At 44.1% G+C, this 23,335-nt stretch overlaps 2 protein-coding genes and 1 long non-coding RNA gene across 9 annotated transcripts in view; all 3 read left to right on the forward strand.

Moving 5' to 3' along the window:
- The first annotated feature begins 478 nt into the window (after positions 1-478).
- On the forward strand, positions 479-15,274 carry MEIKIN (meiotic kinetochore factor). 4 transcript variants are annotated; one of them, XM_075510133.1, is made up of 13 exons: positions 479-643; positions 2,833-2,920; positions 3,148-3,226; positions 4,256-4,316; positions 4,998-5,141; positions 5,576-5,695; positions 5,934-5,973; positions 7,237-7,298; positions 8,081-8,175; positions 8,556-8,735; positions 9,095-9,175; positions 10,305-10,428; positions 11,926-15,274. In XM_075510133.1, the coding sequence occupies exons 1-13, from the start codon at positions 481-483 to the stop codon at positions 11,970-11,972; spliced, it is 1,284 nt and encodes a 427-aa protein (XP_075366248.1). In that variant the 5' UTR covers positions 479-480; the 3' UTR covers positions 11,973-15,274. The 4 variants fall into 4 exon arrangements, with proteins under 4 accessions (XP_075366248.1, XP_075366245.1, XP_075366246.1 ...); XM_075510130.1 differs by lacking the exon at positions 479-643 and adding an exon at positions 877-1,198; XM_075510131.1 differs by lacking the exon at positions 479-643 and adding an exon at positions 877-1,198 and having other exon boundaries at positions 9,098-9,175.
- A 989-nt stretch (positions 15,275-16,263) lies between these two features.
- FNIP1 (folliculin interacting protein 1) overlaps positions 16,264-23,335 on the forward strand; it is a 70,744-nt gene continuing 63,672 nt past the window's right edge. For all 3 annotated transcript variants that reach the window (XR_012776885.1, XM_075510125.1, XM_075510127.1), the window contains exon 1: positions 16,264-16,457. Coding sequence is in view for 2 of the 3 variants with exons in the window: in XM_075510125.1 (XP_075366240.1) it covers positions 16,369-16,457 (89 nt within the window). In the remaining variant the exon portion in view is untranslated. The remainder of the gene's footprint in view (positions 16,458-23,335) is intronic.
- Positions 17,600-22,502, forward strand: LOC142413721 (uncharacterized). Of its 2 annotated transcripts, XR_012776888.1 has the most exons (5): positions 17,600-19,460; positions 20,280-20,363; positions 20,790-21,035; positions 21,488-21,646; positions 21,794-22,502. It is a non-coding gene; the product is annotated as an uncharacterized LOC142413721 (long non-coding RNA). The 2 variants fall into 2 exon arrangements; XR_012776887.1 differs by having other exon boundaries at positions 17,605-20,363.

Below are 23,335 nucleotides of genomic sequence, written 5' to 3' on the forward strand. Positions count from 1 at the left end.
GTTAACGAAGCAACGAGATTCCTCTGCTCTAGAAACTTAAGCTGAAACATGAGGTCTGATGAATAAAAGGAATGTAACTTATGCAATTTTGATAGTGGGATATAATATTATAAGCTCACACCTATCAGTCACAGGGAGCAGCGGCACCCAGTGCAACCCTGCAGGTGCCAGCAGCGGGGAACAGGAGCGGGACCAGGCAGGGTTATGCATGGGCAGCGATGCGCTTCAATTCTGCATCAGAACCCGGTGGCTGGTGTTTGGTTCGAGGGAAACGGCCATCCCTGATGCCGCCTGCCATCATCTTCCAGGTTTCTTTGCCCTCAGCCCGCCTGAGGGCCCCGGGCCCGGCCGCGGCCCCGGTGCTGGGGTCAGCCCGCTCCCCCCTCACTCCCCGTTTCTTTCGACCAGGTTCATAACCGCCCTCAACATTAATGTACACTCGTTCAGCATGAAACTCCTCAGGCCAGACGCCTGCTGATAATGCGCCCAGGAAAAAGCAACCCTCCGCATTCCTCCGCCTCTACAGCTGCGCTGCCTGCCCCCAGGGAGCCGCCCGCCGGCGGGCAGCCCCGCAGCGGGGCGCGGGCCCGCCACCTTCCCGCCCCAGCGGCGGCTGCCTGCGGAGCCACATCTTTCCCCTCAGGCAGGGACGAAGGGCACCGAACCGAACCGAACCGAACGGAACGGACCAGAACGCAGCCGCGGGTGGCCCCGCGCCCCGCCGCCCGCCTCAGCGCTGCCGCGGCCGCCTGGCGCCGCGGGGCGGTAGCGCCGCCTGCTGCCGGCCGTGGGTGCCGCCGCGCCGCGCATGCGGGCTGGGGGCGCGGGGACGCCCTCTGCGCCGGCCCAACGGCGGGAGGAGGCGGTTGGCGCTGGGTGAGGGCGGCCGGGCCCAGCCTGAGGGGACGCTGGGCGCGGGGAGGGGGCGGTTGTTGGCCCCTGAGGGCAGCCCGAGCCCAGCGCCCGCCTGTCTCCTCCGGCCTCTCAGGGGCTGCTGAGGGGGCGCGGCCCGACATGGAGCGGTCCCGCTGGCAGAGCGCTTCCCGGGGCGGAAAGGCACCGCGGAAGAAGCGCCGCGCCTCCCCGCTGCCGGGGGCGGTCGCACCCTCGGGCAGAGCCGGCGGCCGGGCCGGCGCGTCCCAGCCGTGCCGGCGGCGCCTCTTCGGGAGCGCGGGTCCCCGCGGGCCGGAGCCCGGCAGTAAGCGCTTTTCTTCCCGCCGGCGGCCGGCCGTGCTCGCGTAGCCCCCCGGTGCTGGGGTGAAGCGCCGCGGGAGTCGGGCAGGGCCGCGCGGTGTCGGGAGGCCGATAGCACTGGCGGGGAGGCGGCTGGGCCAGGGCCAGGGGTGAAGGCGGGCGGGGGGGGGAGGCTCCTGTGCCGTGCTTTGTCCAGTACTTGTGTCTTCATGGCAGTTTGGGGAGTGGGTAAGGATGCCGGTCAGGTTAAGTCACCCTGCGGGGAAGGTTCTTCTCAACAGTGATCTGGTAAATGTTGTTGTGTGGCTTCGGCGTCCCCCCACAGCCGTGTAGCTTTGGGTTTCTCACCCTTTGCGTCCAGCCCAGCTGGTCCTGCGTGAGGCTGGGAAGCGGTTTGTTGTTACCCATGTCCCTTACAGCTTGGAGAAAGCAAGCAGCTGATCTGGAAACAGCACCGTTTCCTCTCTTTTAGCTGTTAGTTAGTAATAAAAAGGGTTTTACCTCCCTCCCACCCCCTGGAAGACAAAACCCTTGCCCACATTTGAGAGGATACTTTAAAAAATTGCTTAAAGTTGTTCTTTGAAAGGAACAGCCTCATTGTTGAATACAGTTTAGCAGATCTCGACTTAAGAATTGGAGACCTTAAAGAAAACAATATGGTCTGAGGGGAAGATAATGGATTTCAAGTAAAGGCTGACAGTAATAGTGTAACTTGCTAAAATAAATGGGGAAGACCAGTGCGGGATGTCTTGGTCCCACACTGATCTTGATAATTTAAAGGTAAGGCTTTAAATTACTGTTCTGGGGTACAATGAACATTAGTTTCTATCTTGATCCTGCTCTGCTGGCTAGTGCTCTCTTAGGTGTTTAGTACTCTTGTGCACCTGACTGGGTACAACTAGCAGCCTTGAGGTCTGTTTGCTTTTCATCCTTACATAGACATGGAAGAACGAGGGAAAGGATGAGTCCTGGGTTGAGTCCTGCTCACACATTATCCTATCCTGAACTCCCAGGGAGTTTCAGCTAAAGGGCTCTGTGCAGTGCTGGGGGATGCAGGACTTCGGAGCCGTTTCTTAGTGTGGGGATGGATGCTCTTTTGACTTGCTGTCATAAAAGTGTAACTCTAGAAAGTCTGGCTGTTTTGTAGCTCTTGGCTACTGAAAATTAAACACAAAGCTAAACAACTTACAAAATTGGTTTTAGGAGAAGAAAGTATGTCTCTGAAATTTGCTGGTTCCTAAGTAATTGTGTCATCGTGGCCTTTGGGATTACATGCAGTGAGGACCAGTTTATGTAGAAATTCTTATGATACTGCTAATAAACTCCATTTAAAACTGATTTAGACTCAAACTACTTTGAACCTAGGTAGAGTAAAGGTCACTTCCAAAGTGGCTTTTCCTTTTTTAATTGAGGTTTCTAAACCACCTGAAGTATTTCTTGAAGGCTGCTATTTTTTTTGTCTTGTTGATATACTGATAACAAAGCAAATTCAGACTTTACAATGTTCGTGATAATAGTGTCAAAAATTGTTATGGGCATGGAATAGGGGGAACAGCTAAAGGTGCCCTATTAGAAATAATCATCTAAATTCTAATATTAAAACTAAAATCACTGAACTAAATATTTGTTCTTCCCTAGGCCTGAAGGGCAGGTCCAGTGTGAAAACCCTACCAAAAATTAAAGAAAATCTTGAAGTTGCTGAAGTGAGCCATTCATCCAGCCAAAGGTCCGTTACAGCTCATTCAAATACGCCATTATTAACACTAGCTAACCATTTATATTGTTTTGCCTGCATGGGATGTCTCTTGGAGATACGCGGTCTGAATTCTTGGTGAACTGATGTTTGTGGGACCATTTGTTGGCACCTTATAAAGACATTTTGTAGTTTTTGTGGCCTTCCTCTAGAACAGCATAGCCCTATGTATTGAGCTTAGCTCTGTTCTTCAACTGCAGCAATCAAGTGAATGTCAAAGCAGCAACAGACTTGGAAAAAAATGAAGAGAAAATAGAAGAAAGCACTGTACCGCTGAAGGTGAGAATGCTGTCTTGCTTTTTATCTACTAGTAATTTACAGAGGCTAAATAAAAAAAATGTGACATGTTAAATTCTTTTTCTAATCAAGTAAAATTTCCCACAAGGTGTGCGTGTGTGTGTGCACACACATTTTTCAGGCTGAACTTGGTGCTGTATTTTGGTGACATTTTCCTGTGCCTTTGTCCAGAATAAAAGCTGTTGGAGCTATTGGTAGCATGGGAAGACATCAATACTAATTATCCTTAATGAGGAAAGGCTGTAGCAACTGTGTTGTGTGGAAGATATCTCATTAGAGTGTGATTCCAGAGAATTGCTCACTTCTAGTTCAGACACAGACCTTTGGCAAGTCACTGTTGCGCTCTTCCTCGTGTTAGTACAAGTGGAACAAAGTATTTTGAGATGACTGAGCAGAAGTGTTACAGAACAGTTAATGCTGCAATGGCAAGAAAATAGTTCACCAGGTGTGTTTGAACTGAAATCTGCTACAGCAAAGGGCTTGAGTGAGATTGGTGTAAAACTATTTTTCTTTAAAATGTTCGCTGTTATTTAGAGTCCACAAATTATTTACATTTCCTGCAAATGCTTAGTGTCATAGAATATACTACATAAACAACAGAGTTGTTTGTATTTATAGGAGCAACTAGGAATCTGAAAGTGAGCAGCATGAATTGTACCTCTAAAAAAAAAAAATAAATCAAAAGACAGGGAAATTCATTACTCCACTCCTGTCTTATGCATACCTTCAGTTGATGTCAGTATGCCTTCACTGGAAGTCTCATCCAGCAAAGACTGTAGGATCAAATTATTGGGTATTCATTATGAATTTTAGAACTGTAAGTCAAACTGCAGACTTCTTAATGATGCATGAAAAACCCTGGTACAAATTACACTGTGAATAGCAAGTTTAGGTGGTGAAGTACCAGACAGTAAGTTTCTGAGCATCTGCTAATGTAGGAATACATTTAATTGCATTTCTTTGTCTACATCCAGTTTTCTCAGGTTGTTTGTATTGGTCGTTTAATTTTAGGAATCCCTGATAATCAACTTTGAAAGTAAAGAAAATTTGAAAAATGCTGAAGTGACTTCAAGTGAGTATAATGGCAATACAGGTTATTAGTAAATATATTTTTATATCTTTATAAAACTAAATGTAAAATTCATTACATAGTTTTATTTCTATAAAAGTACTGGTGTACTGTTCTTGTACTGGTTCTGACTGCGTGATATTAGAAAGTAAAGGTTTTGAGACCACCGGCTGGACTTCTGCCTCTTATCCCAGCATGTGGCTTGGTTCCCATGATTGTAGGCAGCACAAACAGGGTGGGAGCCCTACAAGACCTGAGGCACTCTTGAGCCCAGCCTGTTGAAAACCACATGATCTTGGTTTTATCATTGACAGAAGTAGTTGTTGACATGAGTTCTTCAGTTTACTCAAACCTGCATTTTTAAAAGCTTGTGCCTAAATAGTTTGTCCTTCTGAAAACAAACCTGGCTAAGAATTACCTTATCAGAGGCTAAATTCTTTGAGTATTTCTAGTGAGCCTTGGGCAAGGAAGGTGTCTTCTCTTAGTTTATGGCAGTATAAATTGGGCTTCAGGATGCCCTTTGTTTATTTGTTTCTTTAACTGTATTATAAGTCAGTATAAGATACTGACTTGACAATATTTAGCTCATCACAGGAATGAAACTTAGATAGGGAAATCCTGATGGTCTGTACAAGATGATACTTTTTTTTTTCCCTAGCTGCCTTTTTTTGCCTCTTTCTCTAGGTACAGGACTGACTCTTCCCACAGGTGTTTCAACCTTTCTCCTAGAGTGTTTGGATGTAGATTCAACTGCAGATTATAACGCAGGTGCTAGTGACAGCCTGAAGAGTTTCTCATCCCCTGAAACATTCAGAGACAATGGTTCAGGTGAGACTTCTGGTATTTTGAGCTTTATTTGATGTAGAAAATGTGGGGGGACTATCTACAATAGAAGGACTAGTGGCCTCTCTTGGTGTGACTCACCGGGTCAGATCTTTGCTGTAAGCCAACCTATGCTTAACATGGGATCTATATATCTGGTCCTCCAATCCAGAGTGAATCAGGTCCTGGTGTAATTTGAGTCATACTGTAAACTTAAAGTATTCACTGTTGATACAAGCTGTTTATTGAGAATGACCAACAAATCTGCTTTGAGTCAAATTCCTCCCAAACTTTTCTGCGGCTGTTTGAGCCAAGACACTGCTTTCACTTTGCTTTAAAGTTCCTGTCTTGCAAATGTGATTGCTTTCAGCTTGGTCACAAATTTAATAACTCAATGAATTTAAGCATAAGAAGCTTGCACTTACATCTTTTATGTCCAGAAAGAAGTAGTTTTTACTCTGAGGACTCTGGCAAATACAAGAACTCCACTCTCCTGGACTCCAGCAAAGCAGTGACCATAGATAAGATACCACAGATGTCAAATCTTTCAGCAATATTAGGTAATTCTTTTCTACAATACTTAAGAATATATAAACAAATTTCATTCTAGTGCAAGGAACCTGTATAAAATATGTAATGATCATTTCATTTAAGGCATGTCTGCATAACTGGGAACAGCTCCCTGTTAGTGGTCTGTCTTTGCTTCTAATATTTTGCTTTATAATTTACTGTGCACTAAAACATTGTCTGGTCTGCTTAGATTTTTTTTTTTTAAAGTTTAGCTTTTATGTTTTTTAGAACCTGTACGGGCGGATTTTCAGGACCAATACGCTAGAAGGTAATCTGCAAAGCAGACTCTTTGACACACCTAAATGTTCAGGTTTTTCTCTTTTGAATGATATTTGAAAGAAAGGCCAGCATGAATAAGCCTCTGATGCTGCAAACACTTCTGTTGAGTTTCAGCTACCTGCATCCTCACTAACTTTGAAACTGGTACATTAAGTCAGGTAAGAGTTTGCCTTACAGACTTCTGTTTTGGTATTGCAGCTGTGGGAAAATCAGTGTAAGAAAACTTGGTGAAGGATTTTATGGAAGGGGAAGGTGACGTTTATTTACAAAATCCCTGAATGAATTGCTTTTATCCAACTGCACTTATTCTGTCAGATTTCATTTGGTCACAGGCAACAAGCTGTGTGAGCCCAGGTGGTCTGGCCAGGATTGCCTGTGCAGTACAGAGTATGAGGGGCACCTGTTATCAAGTCCTCGCTAAGTCTCTGGCATTCTGTGCTTGCCCAGGACAAAATTAGGTTTTGGGGAGATCTTTTATGTTCTTTAGGAATCATCAGCTTGTATGGGGCACTCCTTTGCTTCAGAATCTTGCTGACTTCAGCCTTCATGAATCTTGGGCCAGGTTGCTGCCCATTGTCAGTTTTTTCTTATTTGGAATACATGCCTACCAGGAAGCAGAATGGTGTATGTGATATGCTGGAACCCTCTTGCCACACTCCTTCTGTTAGGATGCCAGGTTTTCTGTTGACAAGTTATCTGTGTTGCGGTTTTCTCACAATGCAGGGTCTTCACTGCATCTTCTGCGCTTGGCCTTGTCACAGTGCCACCTTCGGGTCCTGACATAAAAACCTGAGTAACATGAGTGTTTTTCTAGGAACAGTATCCTTTCTTTTAACCCTTGTGCTGCTGTTTCCAGGCTTACATGCAGACACTTCCATTCATACCTCATTTATACCAATCTTAGTGTTACAGATCTCTACACAATTCAATCTGAATTTTCTTGTGAACCTAATTTTTCCCTGCATCCTCCTTAACTATGTTCTGTCCTAGTATGCTTCAGTGCTGAGTACTTTAGTGAATGTCTTCTGTGGGTCTTAAATTGCAAGTATCTTCAGAATAAGCTGTGTGACTTGATGATAAGCTATCAAATACCTGTAAAGTGTGATGAAGTAACTCAGTAACAGTATTTTTAAAAATAAGCTTTATCCGTTTCACTCAGTCTATATTTTCCTATGATTTCCTTTACATTGTTTTTTTGAACGTTAACGACTATTCTGAATGAATGTTCACTTTTTTTTTCCTCCTCTCCTAGAAAGAGATCATCAAACTGCAATTACAGTTCTTCAGTATTAAGTGTTTCAACTACTCTGGCAGGTAAAATATGACCTGAAGCAGTTGTACTAGCTGTGAGACAACAGAATATTCTACCCAAACTTAAATGATGGCAAAATATCAGAACCAGGCTTCCACTGGGTCATTTGTTCCCCTAGCACACGCTAAGCTCAATTGTGTCTAGAAGGGAAAGTGTGAATCGAAAATCTTCCCTGTAAATAAGACTTGGTTCTAATTAACGTGTTAGGAGAAGAACAAAGAAACCCCAAACCCTGCATTTTTCCATTTAATCACCTGTGATGCTCAATGAAAATTAGCATTTCTTATTTAACTTATCCAGGAACAGAACTGTTTGTGTCATGCTCCTTGCTTGAACTTAGTTCATATCAGCTTCATAAATACTATTAGGAGTCCCTCATGTAACTACAGTTCTGAACTGTGACTGATGCAATTCTGGCTATGGCCCAGGTACCACATAATTTTCCCCTGCTTAATTTGGACTGTAATAGCAGCAGAAGTTGCCACTGGCAAAGACCGCTGTGATTATGCAATTCCTCTGCTCCCACAGTATGTGTGTCTAGCCGTAAATAGCCAGGTGAGCGTAAGATTAATAAGCAACCTTGTTTCCTCAAGGAAAGGGAGAGGAGTAAAGCAGCCCAGCTGGTGGGGAGAGGGAGATGAGGATTATGTTGAAGGGAGGAAGTGTGTTTACATGGGTGGCTTTGGAATGATCCCTCTTTGAAAACCATCCTGTAAGATACGGGTTGGAGAGTAGCTGTGGTCTTTGTCTCAAAGTTTATTAATTTGTTGGAAATTTATCACAGGAAAAAAAGTCTGTAAAATTACAGCTGCAAGAGAGAGAACTCCAGACCTAGAAACCAGTATGCGCTGTTCTTCACCATTAGGACCGGAAAGAAAGGTGAATCCTTAATGAGTCAGCCAGAGTGTAACATCGATGACTTGTCCCTTCCTTCTATAGGTGGAAGACTCCACCTAGAAGTGTAGCAGTTCCCTTGAAAGGGGTGTCTGCAGACAACGGCAGAGAGTGAAGATGTAGCTTGCCTATACCCCTGGATAGCAGTAATAGTCATGGGTGCCCCTAAGCTCACTGTTCTTCAGACTGATTGTGTCAGTGGTACCGAATCGGTTGTGTAGAGCTTGAGTATGACAGTGGGACTCTTTGCTAGTGCTTACCACACTATAAGATTCACTTTATAACACAAAATGTAATTGTTTCACCCTTTAGCCTGACTATAAGATTCACTTTATAACACAAAATGTAATTGTTTCACCCTTTAGCCTGACAATCAAACTGCTAAACCCAAAAGGCTGAAGTGTAAGAAAAAAGAGAAGAATTCTAATACATTAGAAGAAAGTACATCATCATTCAGTCAGCTTGATGCCCCGGGAAACGCTTCAGCCAAATCAGTGGGGTTAGCAGCAGAAGTACTGCCATCCAAACAGACAGACGCTGTGGTAGTAAGTATTCCCATTGTGCCCTGTTAATTAGCAAAGGCATAAAATTGAAGTGAGAGTTTTGAATCGTGACAAAAGTTACAGTTAAATATGAGAAGTGGTAGGAAATGCTTCATCCCCTAGTTGTGAAGGGGACCTGAAATGTTTGTGTGTTCTGTGCTGCAAGAAGCTGATTCTTTGTCTTAATTTTGGAGAGCGTAAGACCAAAAAAAAGTGAATGACAGGAATTCAGTAGTTAAGCCCTAAGAACTATTAGTAATTCTAAATGGATGTTATAAATAGTATTGCGTACTAGGGGAATATTAGTAATAAATAGCAAAGAATTGGAAACTGATACTGAATTCTTCTCTGTTTTTGTTTAGCAGATGAGTTCCACCATGCTAATCATGGAGGAAAATAAAGCCCTAAAAAACCTTGGTTATGCTCAGCCTGCAGAGCTAGATGTGAGTGTCTATCCTGATACTTTTTTTTAAAATGATTAAAACCAAACAAATCATTCTTCGTGGCACAGTCCAATTCTGGCTATCCTTATGCTACAATACAAATTGCAAAACAAACTACATGTTAAATTCAATCAGTTGGACAGTTAAAAAAAAAATACAACAAAACCCCCTCGGTATCTGCTTTGTGTTTTTGCAACGTCCTTCTCATGCTACAAACAAACTTGATATTTAAATGCCAGTTTGACTTCTTTGTCAGTAAAGGTAGTATAGTATTATCACTTCTCTCCACAGGAATAGAAGTGACGGCTCTGTCACTTTCATGCCATAGCTCCCAACCAAATCAGCAAACTGTAACTTTCTTTTTTTTTTTTTTTTTTGAAAAAGGGAAATGGTTACAATAGAAAGACTGCTTAATTTTGCTCCAGATTATTTGGCAGGAAAACATACTGGGCTTTCTTAGTGTTGTTGCAAGCATCCTTGAGTTTATGGATACTAGGTTAACAAACAGAGAACATCAGGGTCTTGTTGGAGGCTGAAGATAGGAATCACTGGAGTCCTAAATCATATTTTTGAAGCAATAGAACGCCTTTTGCATGAGCAAACAAGTGTTGGCCAGTTTGAATTGTTGTCTGTTCTTTAATTGGGCAGTTATTGCTGTGTGTTTTGTATTTTGACGGAGCTGTAGCTTAGCTTGTCACCAGTGTGCAAAGCCTCACCTGGGGAAGACCTGTTCCTGAATACCACAGGTCCATATGTAAATTCAGAAGAAATTGTTCCTGCATCTGTGAGCTCAGAAAAAGAAACTATTCCTCAAAGTCCAGAAGAAAAGAATATTTTTCAGGTTCTAATTTTATTGCACTCTTTAAAATCCGGTTTTGGCATGTTAGTATGTAATGTATGAGATATTAAAGCCTTACAGTATTACAAACAGCTGAAGAAAATGTTTAAGCTTTGAAGCTTTCTATCACCCTCTCCAACAGCATATTAAGTGTACACAAGTAGTTTTAAATGTTTTCTAATAACATCCCTTGAAATCTGTATGTCATCTCTAATTTCCCTAGAAGAAAGCTAGAAGAATATTTCTTCAAGGGAAATAGTTGTGCGAATGAAATGTCATTAATCTTTTCAGCCTCTGTGTGGCAGACAAGAAATCTGCTCCATTGTCAGAACTTCACCGTGCCGGAAGCCTTCCAGACTCCACCAAATTCCAGTTAACACAAGAGCGTTCTGCCTTCCTGAAGGAGTGCCTGAAGGTAATAGAATATGGAGTTGGTTCACTGTGCAGATGGTAACTGGCTATTTCAGCGTTTAAAGGGTTTTTTGGTTTTTTTTAAGTCTGAATATTTGGAAAAATCACAAGGCTAAAGAGTAAAAGACACTGAAAACTTCAGATTTCTGACTGAACAGCATTCTCGTGCAACAGTACTTCATTAACGAACTACACCAATGTTTTCTCCTCCAAGGATCATTAGCATAGGAATTAATACAATCCAGTCGTTTCATAGGCTGGATCATCAAGGCCAGAAGGTGTTACTAGGTAACTCGGGGAATATCCGCACCTCTTCAGGTTACTCCTAAACACAAATTTCAGCTTCACTGCTGGTATGGAGACTCCCTAGAAAAGATACCAGCTTGTTTAGTAAATTATTGTCCTGTGCCTTATTTCTAGGGTGAATATGTCTGACTCCAGCTTTCAGCCATTGGTGTGTGTTATATCTTTCTCAGTTAAACTGAGCTCTTTAGCATCCAGTATTTTTCCCCCTGAAAGTAGTTCATGTAATAGGGTATGTTTTTCTTTAAAAATTGTCAGCTTTTTCTCTAAAGGTTTCTGTTCTTTTCTCCTGAGACCCTTAACATAGGGGAAGCTCCTTTCTTCACTTCCTAGATTTTTGTTAGACAAAAATGAGAACTATGTACAAAACTGTCTCATCGCTACCGTAGAGGTAAAATCCCTCCCTTTCCAATCTCTCTTGAAGTTTCTCAGTGTGCCACTGGATGGCATATGTCTTCCTAAGTTTAAAGTAGTTCTTTACTGCTGCAATGTCTGCAAGTTTTCTGCAAGTTATATTTGTCACTTATGTTGTTTTAATTAATACAGAGATGCTCCGTAAGCATAATAGCTTTCAAAAATACTGAATATACACAAATTTCCAATGGAACTGCAGTTTCCTAGGTCCAAATACTCTCCTACTTCATTACAAGATTGAGTATATATAGCATCTAGAATGCAGGGCAGTGCTTTTAAGTGTGTGTATGTGTTAATTAATGACAATCATCTGATGCTTCTGTACAGATCAAAGAACAAGGATGACAAGGATATTAAGTCGTGTGCCCAAGAGAACTGTGGCAATACAGAACATAGACTGTACTTGGTAGGCAGGTGGATCTCAGAAATCAGCAAGTGGTGTTGCAGAACAAAAGTCTGGTTTCGCTACGGCTTTTCTAGAGGAGCCCGGCAATCGGGGAATTAGGCTGCCTAAAGGTGGTGGTGGTTTTTTTTTATGCTGGATGTTTTCATCTCTGCTCAAGGAGCCTTTCAGATGATGCTCATTTCCATTAGGAATGCACATACACTCAAAACTATTTTCTTATCACTGGCAATTGATGTACAAGATTCAGATTCCTCCAAACAAATGATAGCAAGGATATCTATTGAGCATCTGAACAGCTTGTCAGATCAATGAGCTTTCTCTTCCACTTGAGAATGTGCCACTTTACTGATAGTATTTAACTTAACACTTTTTCCCCAGATACTATTACGAGTACCAAAAACTGGATCTACTGTAAACGCAGATGAGATTTCTGGGTTTCAGCTGGAGTCAACAGAAGAAGTAACTGGCTTGCTACTGTGGCAGGGAGGTGAAACAGAACTACTAACCAGTAATTAATGGCCATATTTTTTTGGCATATACATTGTTTGCAATTTAGTATAAAGCTTTGCAGTAAGCTTGTAAATACTTTACTCAAGTATTTAATATTAAATTATTTTGTACGAGCAACTAGATCTTATTACGGGCATTGTTCTGTAAGGACTTCATAAAGATGATTCTTCAGTTCATTTAGATTTTTAAAAAGTGTGACTCGAGAACAGCAGACCAAATTGTGTTAATGGAATTATTTTTTCCTCTTGCTGTGCCAAGATTTCTAGATTTCTCTAGTAGCATTAGCATCTAAAGATGTGACCTGTACTTGAGTTAAGAAGTGCTAACACTATTTATAAAGGTAACTGCATGTCCTGAAAATGGGTGTGTAAAGCATTCATGCACTCTCAGAAGTCAGTAGTCCGCTGCTGTTAAACTGCCTGAATGCTTGGGTCTGCAGAACTTTGGAGGTACAGGACTCTGCGTGTTCTGCTGTAAATTGATTTCTAAACGTGAATATAAGTGGCCTTCACCGTACCATCACTACAGTACAGCTAGCTCTTTATGATCGGCACTGTCACCGTTCTAGGCACATCCACTGTTATCTCAGAGTCCTTCCCATTTCATCTCAGTTATTTTGTAACGTCGCCTATCTCGGTCATTGTTTCTTCTAGCTGCTTCAGACTTGTACAGAGGCCATAAGTGCCTTACATGAATACAAGGGTGGAAAAAACCCTTTTACAGCTGAACTGTCTCAAGGGCTGGATATTGGCATTCTGGGTTTTCAGGTTACTGCTCACACTACCTGGCACATAGATTAGATTCCCAGTGCTTCCAGCTCGGTTTGTGGATTGTTAATCCATGAATGTTGTTCTTCAGCAGTGTGCTGAATGCCTCAGAAAACACTGACAAGAGCACAGTTTTTCTCCAGTTGCATTCACTACAGGCTAAAGTAATTTGGAGATCCCTACAGTGTTCTCACTACAACACCCCTTACTCAGACTCTTTTGTAGACATAAAGGAGGTTTTTCAATGTTTTAAAAAGATAGTATGGCTTTCCAAACCTCTTGAAGTCTCAGTTTGTTTCTCAGTATTCTTGCCCGGAATATTCATGCCCTGGAAAACAGTTCCGTGTTTCCAAAAAGAGCATGTCAACAAGACATATAAAATGCACAACTTTAATTAGTTTGACTACATTTGAAGATACCTGTGAAAGCTCAGACCCTGAACCTTTTTCCCATTGCTCTGGGGTAAAAGGAAGTACAAATAAATGATGCTAGATTAGTCTATGAACAAGTATTGTATAAACATTCTATATGGCTCAAGGTTAAAAATGATGCCATTAAGGTATTTTTCCTTTAAGCATTAGTAGAAGGAGTTCTGCCAGTAACTCCTTGAAGTCCTCTCGGGTATGCTTCTAATTATCAATATCCTTGTTCTTGCAAATACTAAGCCACTGGTAATTATGCAAGAATTTAGAGCCCCTAGGAGACAGAGGTGAGCTCCTTGATGTAGCTTTAAGCAAAATCGAAAGTTATGTATGTAGTAAGTTGTGATTATGATGATCGTTCACTTAAAGGATGGTCCAGAATAAGAGAGGTGTTTATCGTAAGGGTATTCTAGGAATCCTAGGAAAAAGCACTTACTTTGCCCCAAACCATTTTGTAGTTTCTGTACAAGAAACAGATAAATACTGACAAACTAATTGGAGAGTACAAGAGAAGAAAACGTGGCATGTAACTGCGGAATTGGCTGTAGCAGCCTGGAAATTGCCAAGTTTTGTTTTTCTTGATGTGATGAGGCTGTATAGGAGGACAGAAATATCATGAACCACAATCTCTCTTGTCCTTCCCTTCAGTTACGGAAGCGCTGCTTCTTATTTTCATCTTTTGTCTGACTCTTGGAGAAAGTGTAATTAATTACCAGGCTAGCTCTGTGCCCCAGGGAAGGAAATTTATTCATTTTGAGGCCGCAACAATATCTACTCTTGTTCTGCTTTTCTCACAGGGAAGGCATTTTCCCATGTTTTGGTTTTAAACTGAAGAATGACTACATAAAATTTCATTCAGAGTGGAAACTGGCTCTTCCATAGTAGTGGATAAAGGTTATGGGTCACAGCCAGTTAATGGCTGGTACAGAAGAGCTTATTTGTGCAGTGATTCAGGAGAGAAATCTGTTCAGTGTCAGCAGGGCTGCTCTGTCACGTCCTAGACATGATGAAGTCTTAATGGCTTGAATGGAATCGCTTCCAGTGAGTCAGTCCATGCAAGAACTATGATAATACTTTATCACTAGGAATTGTGCATTGTAGATGCATCTTTAGTAAATGTACGATACATAAATCTACAAGAGGTTTTTCATTAACACTGTTCAGTTATTTTTGTTATCTGAAGTCTACTTCTAGGAGACTTTGGCTTAAAGTGCTCAGAGATGATGAAAGATGTTTGCTTCCTGCACTGGAGTGCTATCGGGGTACGTGTACTCGCTGTTGGAGGGTAAAGACCTTACACGCAAATGGTTCTCTTTCGGTTCCACAGAGAGGACAGGACTGGGGCCCAAGGCAGTGCATGCTGAGTGGACACACAAGTTGAAATTTGTATTCTTTGTGTAGGTATGAAGATTTGCCTACAGGGAGGTTTTCACAGGAAAATGGATGATTAAACTTGTAGTTATCCCTTTTTGTCTTACTGTCCATCCTCCTCTCCCTTGATTAAGGTATGTCAATCAAGCCTATCAGAATCACTTGCTATTAATTTAGGAGGTTTGAACAGGTTAATTTTTACTTTTGAAGGGACGCTATCAGCTGGAATTGTAATGCACTTGAGATTAGCTAAATCTGCAGTGCTGTAATTGTGAAACTACCGAAAGCAGAGTTGTATATCCTAGCCAAAATTCTATTATTTCATAGTGTTCCCTAAGGACTTTTTATATTTGAGACTGTATTTACATGCCCATCTTGAAGGTAGGAGGTTTTCACGTGGTGAAAGGATGTAAAGATCAGTCACCTGTAAACCTGTGACAGAAGGCAGGTGTATCTTCCGTACAGAACAAGGGGAAAAAGATACATCTAAACATTAATTCCTATTTTCTCTTAGAATTATCTTCAACTTCTACTAGATGAAAACCAAAGTTCCTGCAGATGGCTGATTGTGAGGAATCATCATATAGATATGTTACACATGCACCAAATTATGCCTTTAAAAAATAATCTTCTTAATTTAATCTTACATCATCCACTGTTTTAGTTTAATTCCATTTTCTAGGGAAAGCAGATGAGTCACTCTTGTCAGTTCTTAATTAAACTTCTAGTAGTGTTGTATCTGAACAGTGAGACATCGAAGGAGACTGTTAACTGTAGGCAGCGTTGCCATCTCGTTTAAACATTAATAAAGAGTTTTGCAAAAATGTGCAGATCCTTTTGATTTTTCTAAAATCTATCGGTTTGGTTTTGTTTTGCTTATATATTTGTTCTGGATTCACCTGCTGGCTATTATGTCCTAAATACTATTTTGTAGATGGATGTTTTATTTGTAACGACGGCTTCCTCTGCATGCAAATACACGTGGTCACCTTCCGTGTAGGCTTTGAAGCGAGTGCCTCTGAGCCGTGCTGTTTGTGTTACTGCCCAGCGCCAATCGCTTCATGTCCCCAGGCAGGTACATGGGAGGAAGAAAGGGGGCAGGAGCTGGATTGTCTACGTTTAGGGGTAACAGAAGTCACCCGTCTCTGCTGCACCCCTGCACGGAAAGTCCTGAAGTGCTGGGTACAGCAACAAGAGGGGTTCGATGCCCAGCTGTTGGCCTCGTTTTCCCTTTCGGTGCTTCTGTCTTTAACGTCCCTCTGAAGAAGGAAAACAAAACAGCGGCGTGTTACCCCCGCCCCTCGCTGCCCAGCCCCTCGGGGAAATACCTCGCTCCCGACAGAGCCGCGTCCCCCCCTCACGCTGCTGCCTGCGGCCGCAGGAGCTGCCCAGGCGGGCGGGGCTGGAGCGAGCCCCCGCCGGCGCTCGCTCGGGCGTCGACGGCCGCAGCCCCGCACGCACCGGCGGGGGCCGCGGGGCTCAGCTCCCCCCGGCCCGCTCCGCTCCCCACGTGGGGCCGCCGCCGCAGCCACTCAGCGGCCCGCGCACCGCCCGGCCGGGCCCGCCCCGCCGGCCCGGCCCTCTCTCCCTCCCCGCCCCGGCCCTCCCCTCCCCTTCTGGCAGCGCCGAGTGACTAATGTCTGTCATATGACTGTGACACCGAATGGAGTCGGGCGGGCGGAACTAGCCGCGGCGAGGGGACGGCGCTGCGCGGAGCCCGGCGCTTCGGCGGCCAGCGGCGGCGCCCCAAGATGCCGCCCACCCTGTTCCAGAAGCTCTTCAACAAGAAGCACGGGCTGATCTCCCCGGCCAGGGACGCCAGGGACGACTGTGTCTTCAGGTAAGCGGGACGGGGCCGCCCTCCTCCCCCGCCCCAAACTTCTGCGCCGAGTTCCCTGCCGCCCTCCGCCGCCTGCCCGGCCCCGGAGGAGGGCGGGCGGCAGCCCCCTTCCTTCCTTCCTTCCTTCCTTCCTTCCTTCCTTCCTTCCTTCCTTCCTTCCTTCCCGGCCGCAGCCCCCTTCCTTCCTTCCCGGCCGCAGCCCCCTTCCCGCTCGGCAGCCGCCCGTGCTGCGGCGGGGCCGCTTGGCGCGGCTCCCCCGCTCTCCTCAGCCTCGCGCGTACCGCTGGCGCCGGGGTCGGTCCCCCGCCCTGCCGCGGGAGCCCCAGGAGCGCTGAGGTGCCCGGGCTCCTCAGGCGGGCGCTGGGCGGGAGCCCCCCGGGGCCGCCACGTCGGGGACGCCGCGCTGCCTCCTCACGGCTGCCTCCCCTCACGGCTGCCTCCCCCGCGGTGGCCGCCTCTCCCCCGCCCCGGGCTGTCCCCCTTCGGGGCGGCCCCCCCCGCAGCGGGCAGCCCGCAGCGGCGCGGGGCTCAGCCCCAGGTCGGCCCGTCGCCGCATTCCCGTCGGTTTCGCCCGGTCGCGATCGGCGGCGGCCCCCGGCGGGGGCGGGTGTGGGGCCCCGGCCCCCCGCGGCTCCCTCCGGCGATGCTGCAGGCCGGGGAGGGGGAAAAGGCGCCATTCCGCTTGAGGCGGGCAGGCGGCTGGCGATCCCCAGGGAGCAACCTCGGAAACGTGGAGGAAGGGGGGAGAAAACGTGAAGTTTTGGCCGCTGCCAAGAGAGGTGTAGGGTTTCTCGTGAAATTTGTCATGCTCTAACCGCAACAAAACTGGATCCGCCGAGAGGTGCCAAGCACAACACGGGGAGGCAGGAAAGGCAGCCCTTCTCCGGGAGACCTTTCCCTGCCCCCTCGAGTCGGGTGGGCCGCCGGAGGTGGGCGGCCGTGGGGTCACGAAGCCCCTCGGCGGGGTGTGGGTGGCTGCTCCGGTTTGCTGTCCGGCGTGGGGACTTGGTGGGGGGAGAGGCTTCGCTCGGGCTTCTGCGCCGGGGCCTAGAAATTACCCAGGGCCTCCTCGGGGGTTCGTTAGCTTGGAAACAGGTAGTTTTTGTGGCTGTAAAATAAGTGCTGTTCCACGAGCGGATAATGATTACTCTTGTCCTCGTCCCGGCTGGCGTAGCGAAGAGGTAACCTGCAAAATCATTTTAAAGTGCAGAGTTTGCGACTTGGATGCAAATACAATATGCTTCATTAGTAAGAGTTATGCACTTCTTGAAACACTTCTAACAGTGTGGTAAAGCTCTCCTCCCACCCTCACTCCTTAAATTTATTACCTACAAATGATCAGCCCTTGGGTCGTTCTATAAAGGGAGATCTCTGACTGATGGCTTAATTTTATGTGGTGGAATATTCCTTTTAACTGCAGTGATACAATTTAGCAATTTTGGTGGTTAATAGTATACCTGCAGTAATTTAAGCGTCAGGGTTTTCACAGAATATTGATGGGTTATAGAGTGAGAACATGCTCCTGGACACTACCTGAAGTCCAGTGCTTTAACTGCTAGCACACACCTTTTAAAGACAGTGATCACAGCTGCTTGCACGCCTCTCCGCTATTTACTGCGGAGGTGATTCCTTTTTTTTTAATGACCTTTTTTAAGAGACAAAACGTTTTAATGATGTCTGTGTCATCTCATTTTCCAAATCAGCTTACTACTGGGATCAGACCCCTTGGTGGGGAAGGGGCACTAGGACTGCTCTGTATAATTGCCTCCCCCCCCCCCCCCCCCCCCGTTAAGACATTTGTTGGTGATGGATTTGTATAGAGGCTGGTGGTTACTTCAACAGCTGCAGTGCAGACCCTGGGGCAGAAATGTGGGGACCACGCCTGTGTTGAAAGGAGTGAGAGTGAGCACTTGGCAAGGTCTCTTCCCTCTTCACCTGCATCATTCTGTGCCAAACTGGACGTGAAATTTAAAAAAGATATGTCACTGTCTGCTCTTACCCTCCTCTGTTTACGTAGTGCTGCTCCACTTTGTGATGGGAACTGTCAACCGGTAACTAGTGAATTTGCAGTTGGTTTTTTTGGCGGACCCACAGGTATAAAATCCCAGGAGGAGGCTGACGGCTCCTCTGACTAAGGCTCTGGGGGAGTGGGAGACCCATCTCTTACTTAGGAGAGCCAAGTATTATTTTTTGAAGACTAATACAGATGCCCTCTAGGCATGTTGCCTAATGGCTGCTTTCATTTTCCAAATGGGGCTAAGTCTTTAGTTAATCCTCACTGTGTATGGTCTTATCAGTTCTTGGTGAAACTTTTGGATAATACACAAAATAAAGAGTGTTATTTATTACAGCTGGGTCTCTAGAGACTGGAAACAAGCACTCTGGGTTTTTAGACTGTTCCTGGTTCCAGTAAATGTGAAGGCAACAGCCTCATCAATTGCAGTGGGGCAAGGTTATGTTTATGGATTGATATATTATTATCTGTTTGTATTCTAAATAACAGAACACTTTCCAAATATTCCGAGTGCTGTTATTTCTGACTGTCTTCGCTCTGAAAGCTTGGTCCTTTTATTGAGGAGACTGTGTAGAACAATGATTAAAAAAATACATAAATTCTCTTAATGTATTTTGTAAATTGTATGTACTTAGAAAAGCCTGACTACTCTGGCAGTGACATCAGTACAGCAGAACATTTAAGGATGATTTTCATGCTCATTCTTTTTTTGACTATATTTTGCATTTCCATCAGGCTTATTGTGAAAATTTGCCAGGACATAAATTCTACTTAATCTGGGCTTACACTGTTTCAAAAAGAAAATTATTAATACTTTTCTGGGGAAACATATTTTGTTTAGTTGTTTGGTTGGTGTTTTTTTTTTTTTCTGCCCAGAATCTCTTTCTGTGCTGTGGGTGTGTGAAATTTTATGAGTCTGGGTCTAGCCAAACTGTAAAATCCTTCAGAACTAGATGCTGGAGAGGTTGACAGTTCTAGTGATGTGACCAGTAAGTTGGCAACTGTAAAGTATTTGCTGATGTAGCAGTTTGCCTTTTTTTTAATATATATATATATACATATGAAGTTTATTTTACAGAAGGCGGCTTAGGATATCACAATAGATCTGCTACACGTTAGTATTTTAGCTCTTCGGTTTAACCAAGGATAATTGGCAGGCTTGGCTCTTAGACTGAAATCTCTCGGTACAGCTTGACATTCACATGATGAACAAGAATATTCAAAATTTTAGTGGTAAAATCTGTTCACCAGAAACACCTGCAAGTATTCTAGAGACGAGACAAGCCCTTAAGTTCCAAGGTGTAGAGTACCCGCTCTCTACTGCAAATAATACTCATGTGAGTGGATTTTCCCTGGGGGTAACTTTTACTATAAATAGGAGCTCTTGGCCATATTGTAGCATCTGGCACTGGCGGCTGCTGGTGACAGGAGAGCTCAGCCCAGGCTTGGGCTGTTACAGTTATTAGGAATATGAGATTTCAGGTATGTTGTTTTCTAGAATTTTAGAATCAAAGTATTCCTGTTGTAAAAATACATAAAGCTGTTCACGTGAATTGTGTGCTGTACATGTCTAAAATGTATATATGCTTTTAAATTGCAGTTAAATGAACCCTCTTCCAGAATTTTCTGATCAATTTCCCCAGTAAAATGGAAACAATCTTACAAAAAACTTCCCTTAAACTAAGCAGAAGCAGCCACACGTTTCTGCTAAATATTATATGGGCGCACAAAGTATTCCAGTGCACATTTACATTGCTGACTGGCACGGATACTGATTTCGAGCTCCTATTTCTTTTCTGGCCTTCTAGGGGTCTGCTTCAGTGTTTTGGAGAAGAGGGAGCTGCTAAACCGCTGATAACTCCACCAGCTTTTTGTTCTTCAAAATGGGCTCAGTAGAATGAACCCAAAGCTCAGTAAATTACCAAGAGGTCTCAGGCTTTATATCTTTGTTGTTAAGATGTGTGGGCAGTATTTCCAATGGTAAATACAGCTGTAAAGGACTGCAGCAGAGTTTTTGCAGGAGAGTGCGTCCGTTGAGATAGTAATTGAGCTTGGAGCACTATTAACCTATTGCAGAGGGAGAGGGATGGTCCTGCAATACTGAATTATGGGAATGGTACATTTTGGGGTTATATGTAGGAGGGACGCTCGGTGTTTCTTTCCATCTTATGTATAAAGTTCAAATACTTGTTCCCTTGTATCTCTAGACATTCTTCCCACCTAGCCGGGGGATAGAGGGATTATTAATTAGGAGTTCTTTTTACACTACAGCTCAATAAAAGTTTCAGTGTCTTTTTATTTTTTATTTTTAAATCTAGGGAGCTTTAAAGAACCATCTCACCCCGAGGGGCATTCCACCGATGTTTGCAAACTCTGTTTTGCTCTTGTTAAAGCACCTGTTGTGGAGGTACAGCTGTGTGGTAATTGTTCAAGCTTGAAAGAACCCCTTCCAGTTTCGAGTCTTACCAACGGTGTGGAGTATCTTTGGGCACATTCTTCCTTTAGGGGTTTGCTTTGGTTATCTGGGTACTTCTGAGGACGAGTGCAGTTTTCCAAGTGGGAAGGTACAGGAATGAATAACTTTAAACATTCTTTTCTTTATTCATGGAGAAGGCCATTTTCGGTCATCCTGGAAACGTACTTTCTTGGTGTCCTTCTGTAATATGTGCTGCTCTTTTATTGAGAGAATAGTTTGTCAGGTTCCTGAGAAGTGAAGGGCCTAAGGCTGGCTGCAGAGTCCTATTTCCTGAAATCTGTCTAGGCAAGTATCCCCCATCAGCCCAGACTCTTTCTATTCTCTGTGGCAGTGACTTTAAATGGTATCCTGAGATTTGTTTCCTTTCACATAATTTTTGGCAGCGCGATTCATCAAGGGAATTGCAATAAACCTAGAGTTGGAAATGGGTAGCATGATACAAAGATGCTTCACGAGCCAGTTCCTCTGCAGAGCTATTGTTCTTGCACAGTAAAAATGCTATATGCTTTCTTACAAAGGCATAATTGCTTCTTGAACCAGGAGCTAATTTCTTGAAATAAACTGCGAAGAGACTTGGAGACTTCTAACAACATGTAGCTGGGACTTTTTAAAGTGGAGGCTGGAGTAAGGTGAAGGAGGAACATGAAAGTTGTCTTTACGTTGATTTTCCAGTCAAAGTTTTACCCACAAAACTTCTTGGTAAGTTTTTACATTATTTCTGAAGGTGGCTGGCACTGGTGACGTAAATTATGTGGTATTGTTGCAGGGACTGTTTTGTGTTTGTTCCTCCTGTGCTCAGAGCAGGGGTAACCACCACAGATTGCCATGTTGCTTTCCATTTTTAAGGTACGGCTTCATGAGATGCTGAAGGAGTTCAGAGCTGGTGGTGTCTGGACACTGTAGTATCATCAAACAATTGAACAGATAAAACCACTGCCAAAATTCTTACTGAATTCACCTTCCACAGCAAACAAGATATCCCACTCCACGGAGTTAAAGGCTTTCTGTCAACAGCAGGTAACTTTGTGTACAGCCTGCCTGAGCCCAGGGAAGCAAACCTCTTACCAAGCCGTGTCAGTCCTTGTGAGCAATACAGCTAGTGAATTCATTATCCTAACAGCACCGCACAAGGCTTTTCCTCAACAGTGCTGCTAATGCGTCAAGCCAGTCTGACCAAAACCTGCTACTAATGAAATAGTGTGTTTTGATATTTGTTCACTTCTAGCATTCTGTAAGTCTTCCACCAATAGCTGTAAAATTCCTGGAATTTCACCACCTCAAAGTCTATCATCAAAAAGGGCTTTAGCTGGACTTCATTTTGTAGTAGCTCCAGCTTTTCATCATTTCCAGTTACCTGATGAATTTAAAAAGCTTTTGTCCCAGAAGTTTTAAAGACTATTCAAATCCTTAAACATCCAAAATGTTCTTGTGTTTTTATTAAGCTCATTTCTGCCCTTTAATGTCCCTTAAGTTTTGTTTTTTATAAAAAAATCCATCTCTTCTGTAATATGTCTGGAATAGTTTTTGGCTTTTTGGTTGTATTCATTAGCTTGAGTGTAACAAGTTCTAATAAATATTTCACTTTGATTTATGCGCAGCTTTCTCTATCACTATGATGACTTTGGCCTGTCTTTTGAAATATATTGCTGTTTTCTAAAGTACTTCTTTTTGCCAAATTCTGTTTTGCATTTCCTGTCATCCAAGCTTTTATGTACCTTCCAGTGCTTTAAGTCAGCTTTCATCTTGGAAGCAGAGACATACAAATTAATAGGTTCCAGTAAGCACCTCTGGATCACAGAGAAAGTTTTGATGATTTCTGCTGAAGGGGCCACTCTCCAAGCCCTCCTTGACACCACTCTGTAGGTCTCCAAGTGCTTCTCCAGGCAGGCATGAATGTTGCTGCTAAAAGATGCAGCATGTCCTTGAAAATTGTATGCTAGCTCTGAATAAGGCAATGCTGCAAGCTAGGTCCGTACGGTGCCTGAAGGAGCTGCAAATCAGAGGGTCGGCAGTCCAGCCGGTGATTGTTATTTACTCATATTATCGTCAGATCCAAGGGAATTAACTTGGATCAGTACCCCCATCATGTGAGGTGCATGCAAACACAGAGAATGACCAAATACTTTGAAAATTGTTGGGGTGCTTGCGCCTGCCTGACTTTGTACCTTGGAAAATTTTCCTCTGCCATGGTGGGAACACAGCCTGCCTAGCCCTCGGTTAGGGCTTCGCTTCAGCTTTTTCCCTTCGCCTGTTGAACAGGGAATGCGAACAGTGGCGTGGAAAAACCCTCTGCTTGGTTTTTCCTCTATTTTTTTAGGAGGTAAAGGTGCAAAATGAGGCAACACACAGGTTAAGCGTCACCCGTATTGCCTCTCGTACTGATGTCTC

The sequence above is a fragment of the Mycteria americana genome, chromosome 8 (genome assembly GCF_035582795.1).
Source record: "Mycteria americana isolate JAX WOST 10 ecotype Jacksonville Zoo and Gardens chromosome 8, USCA_MyAme_1.0, whole genome shotgun sequence".
Classification (NCBI taxonomy): Eukaryota; Metazoa; Chordata; class Aves; order Ciconiiformes; family Ciconiidae; genus Mycteria; species Mycteria americana.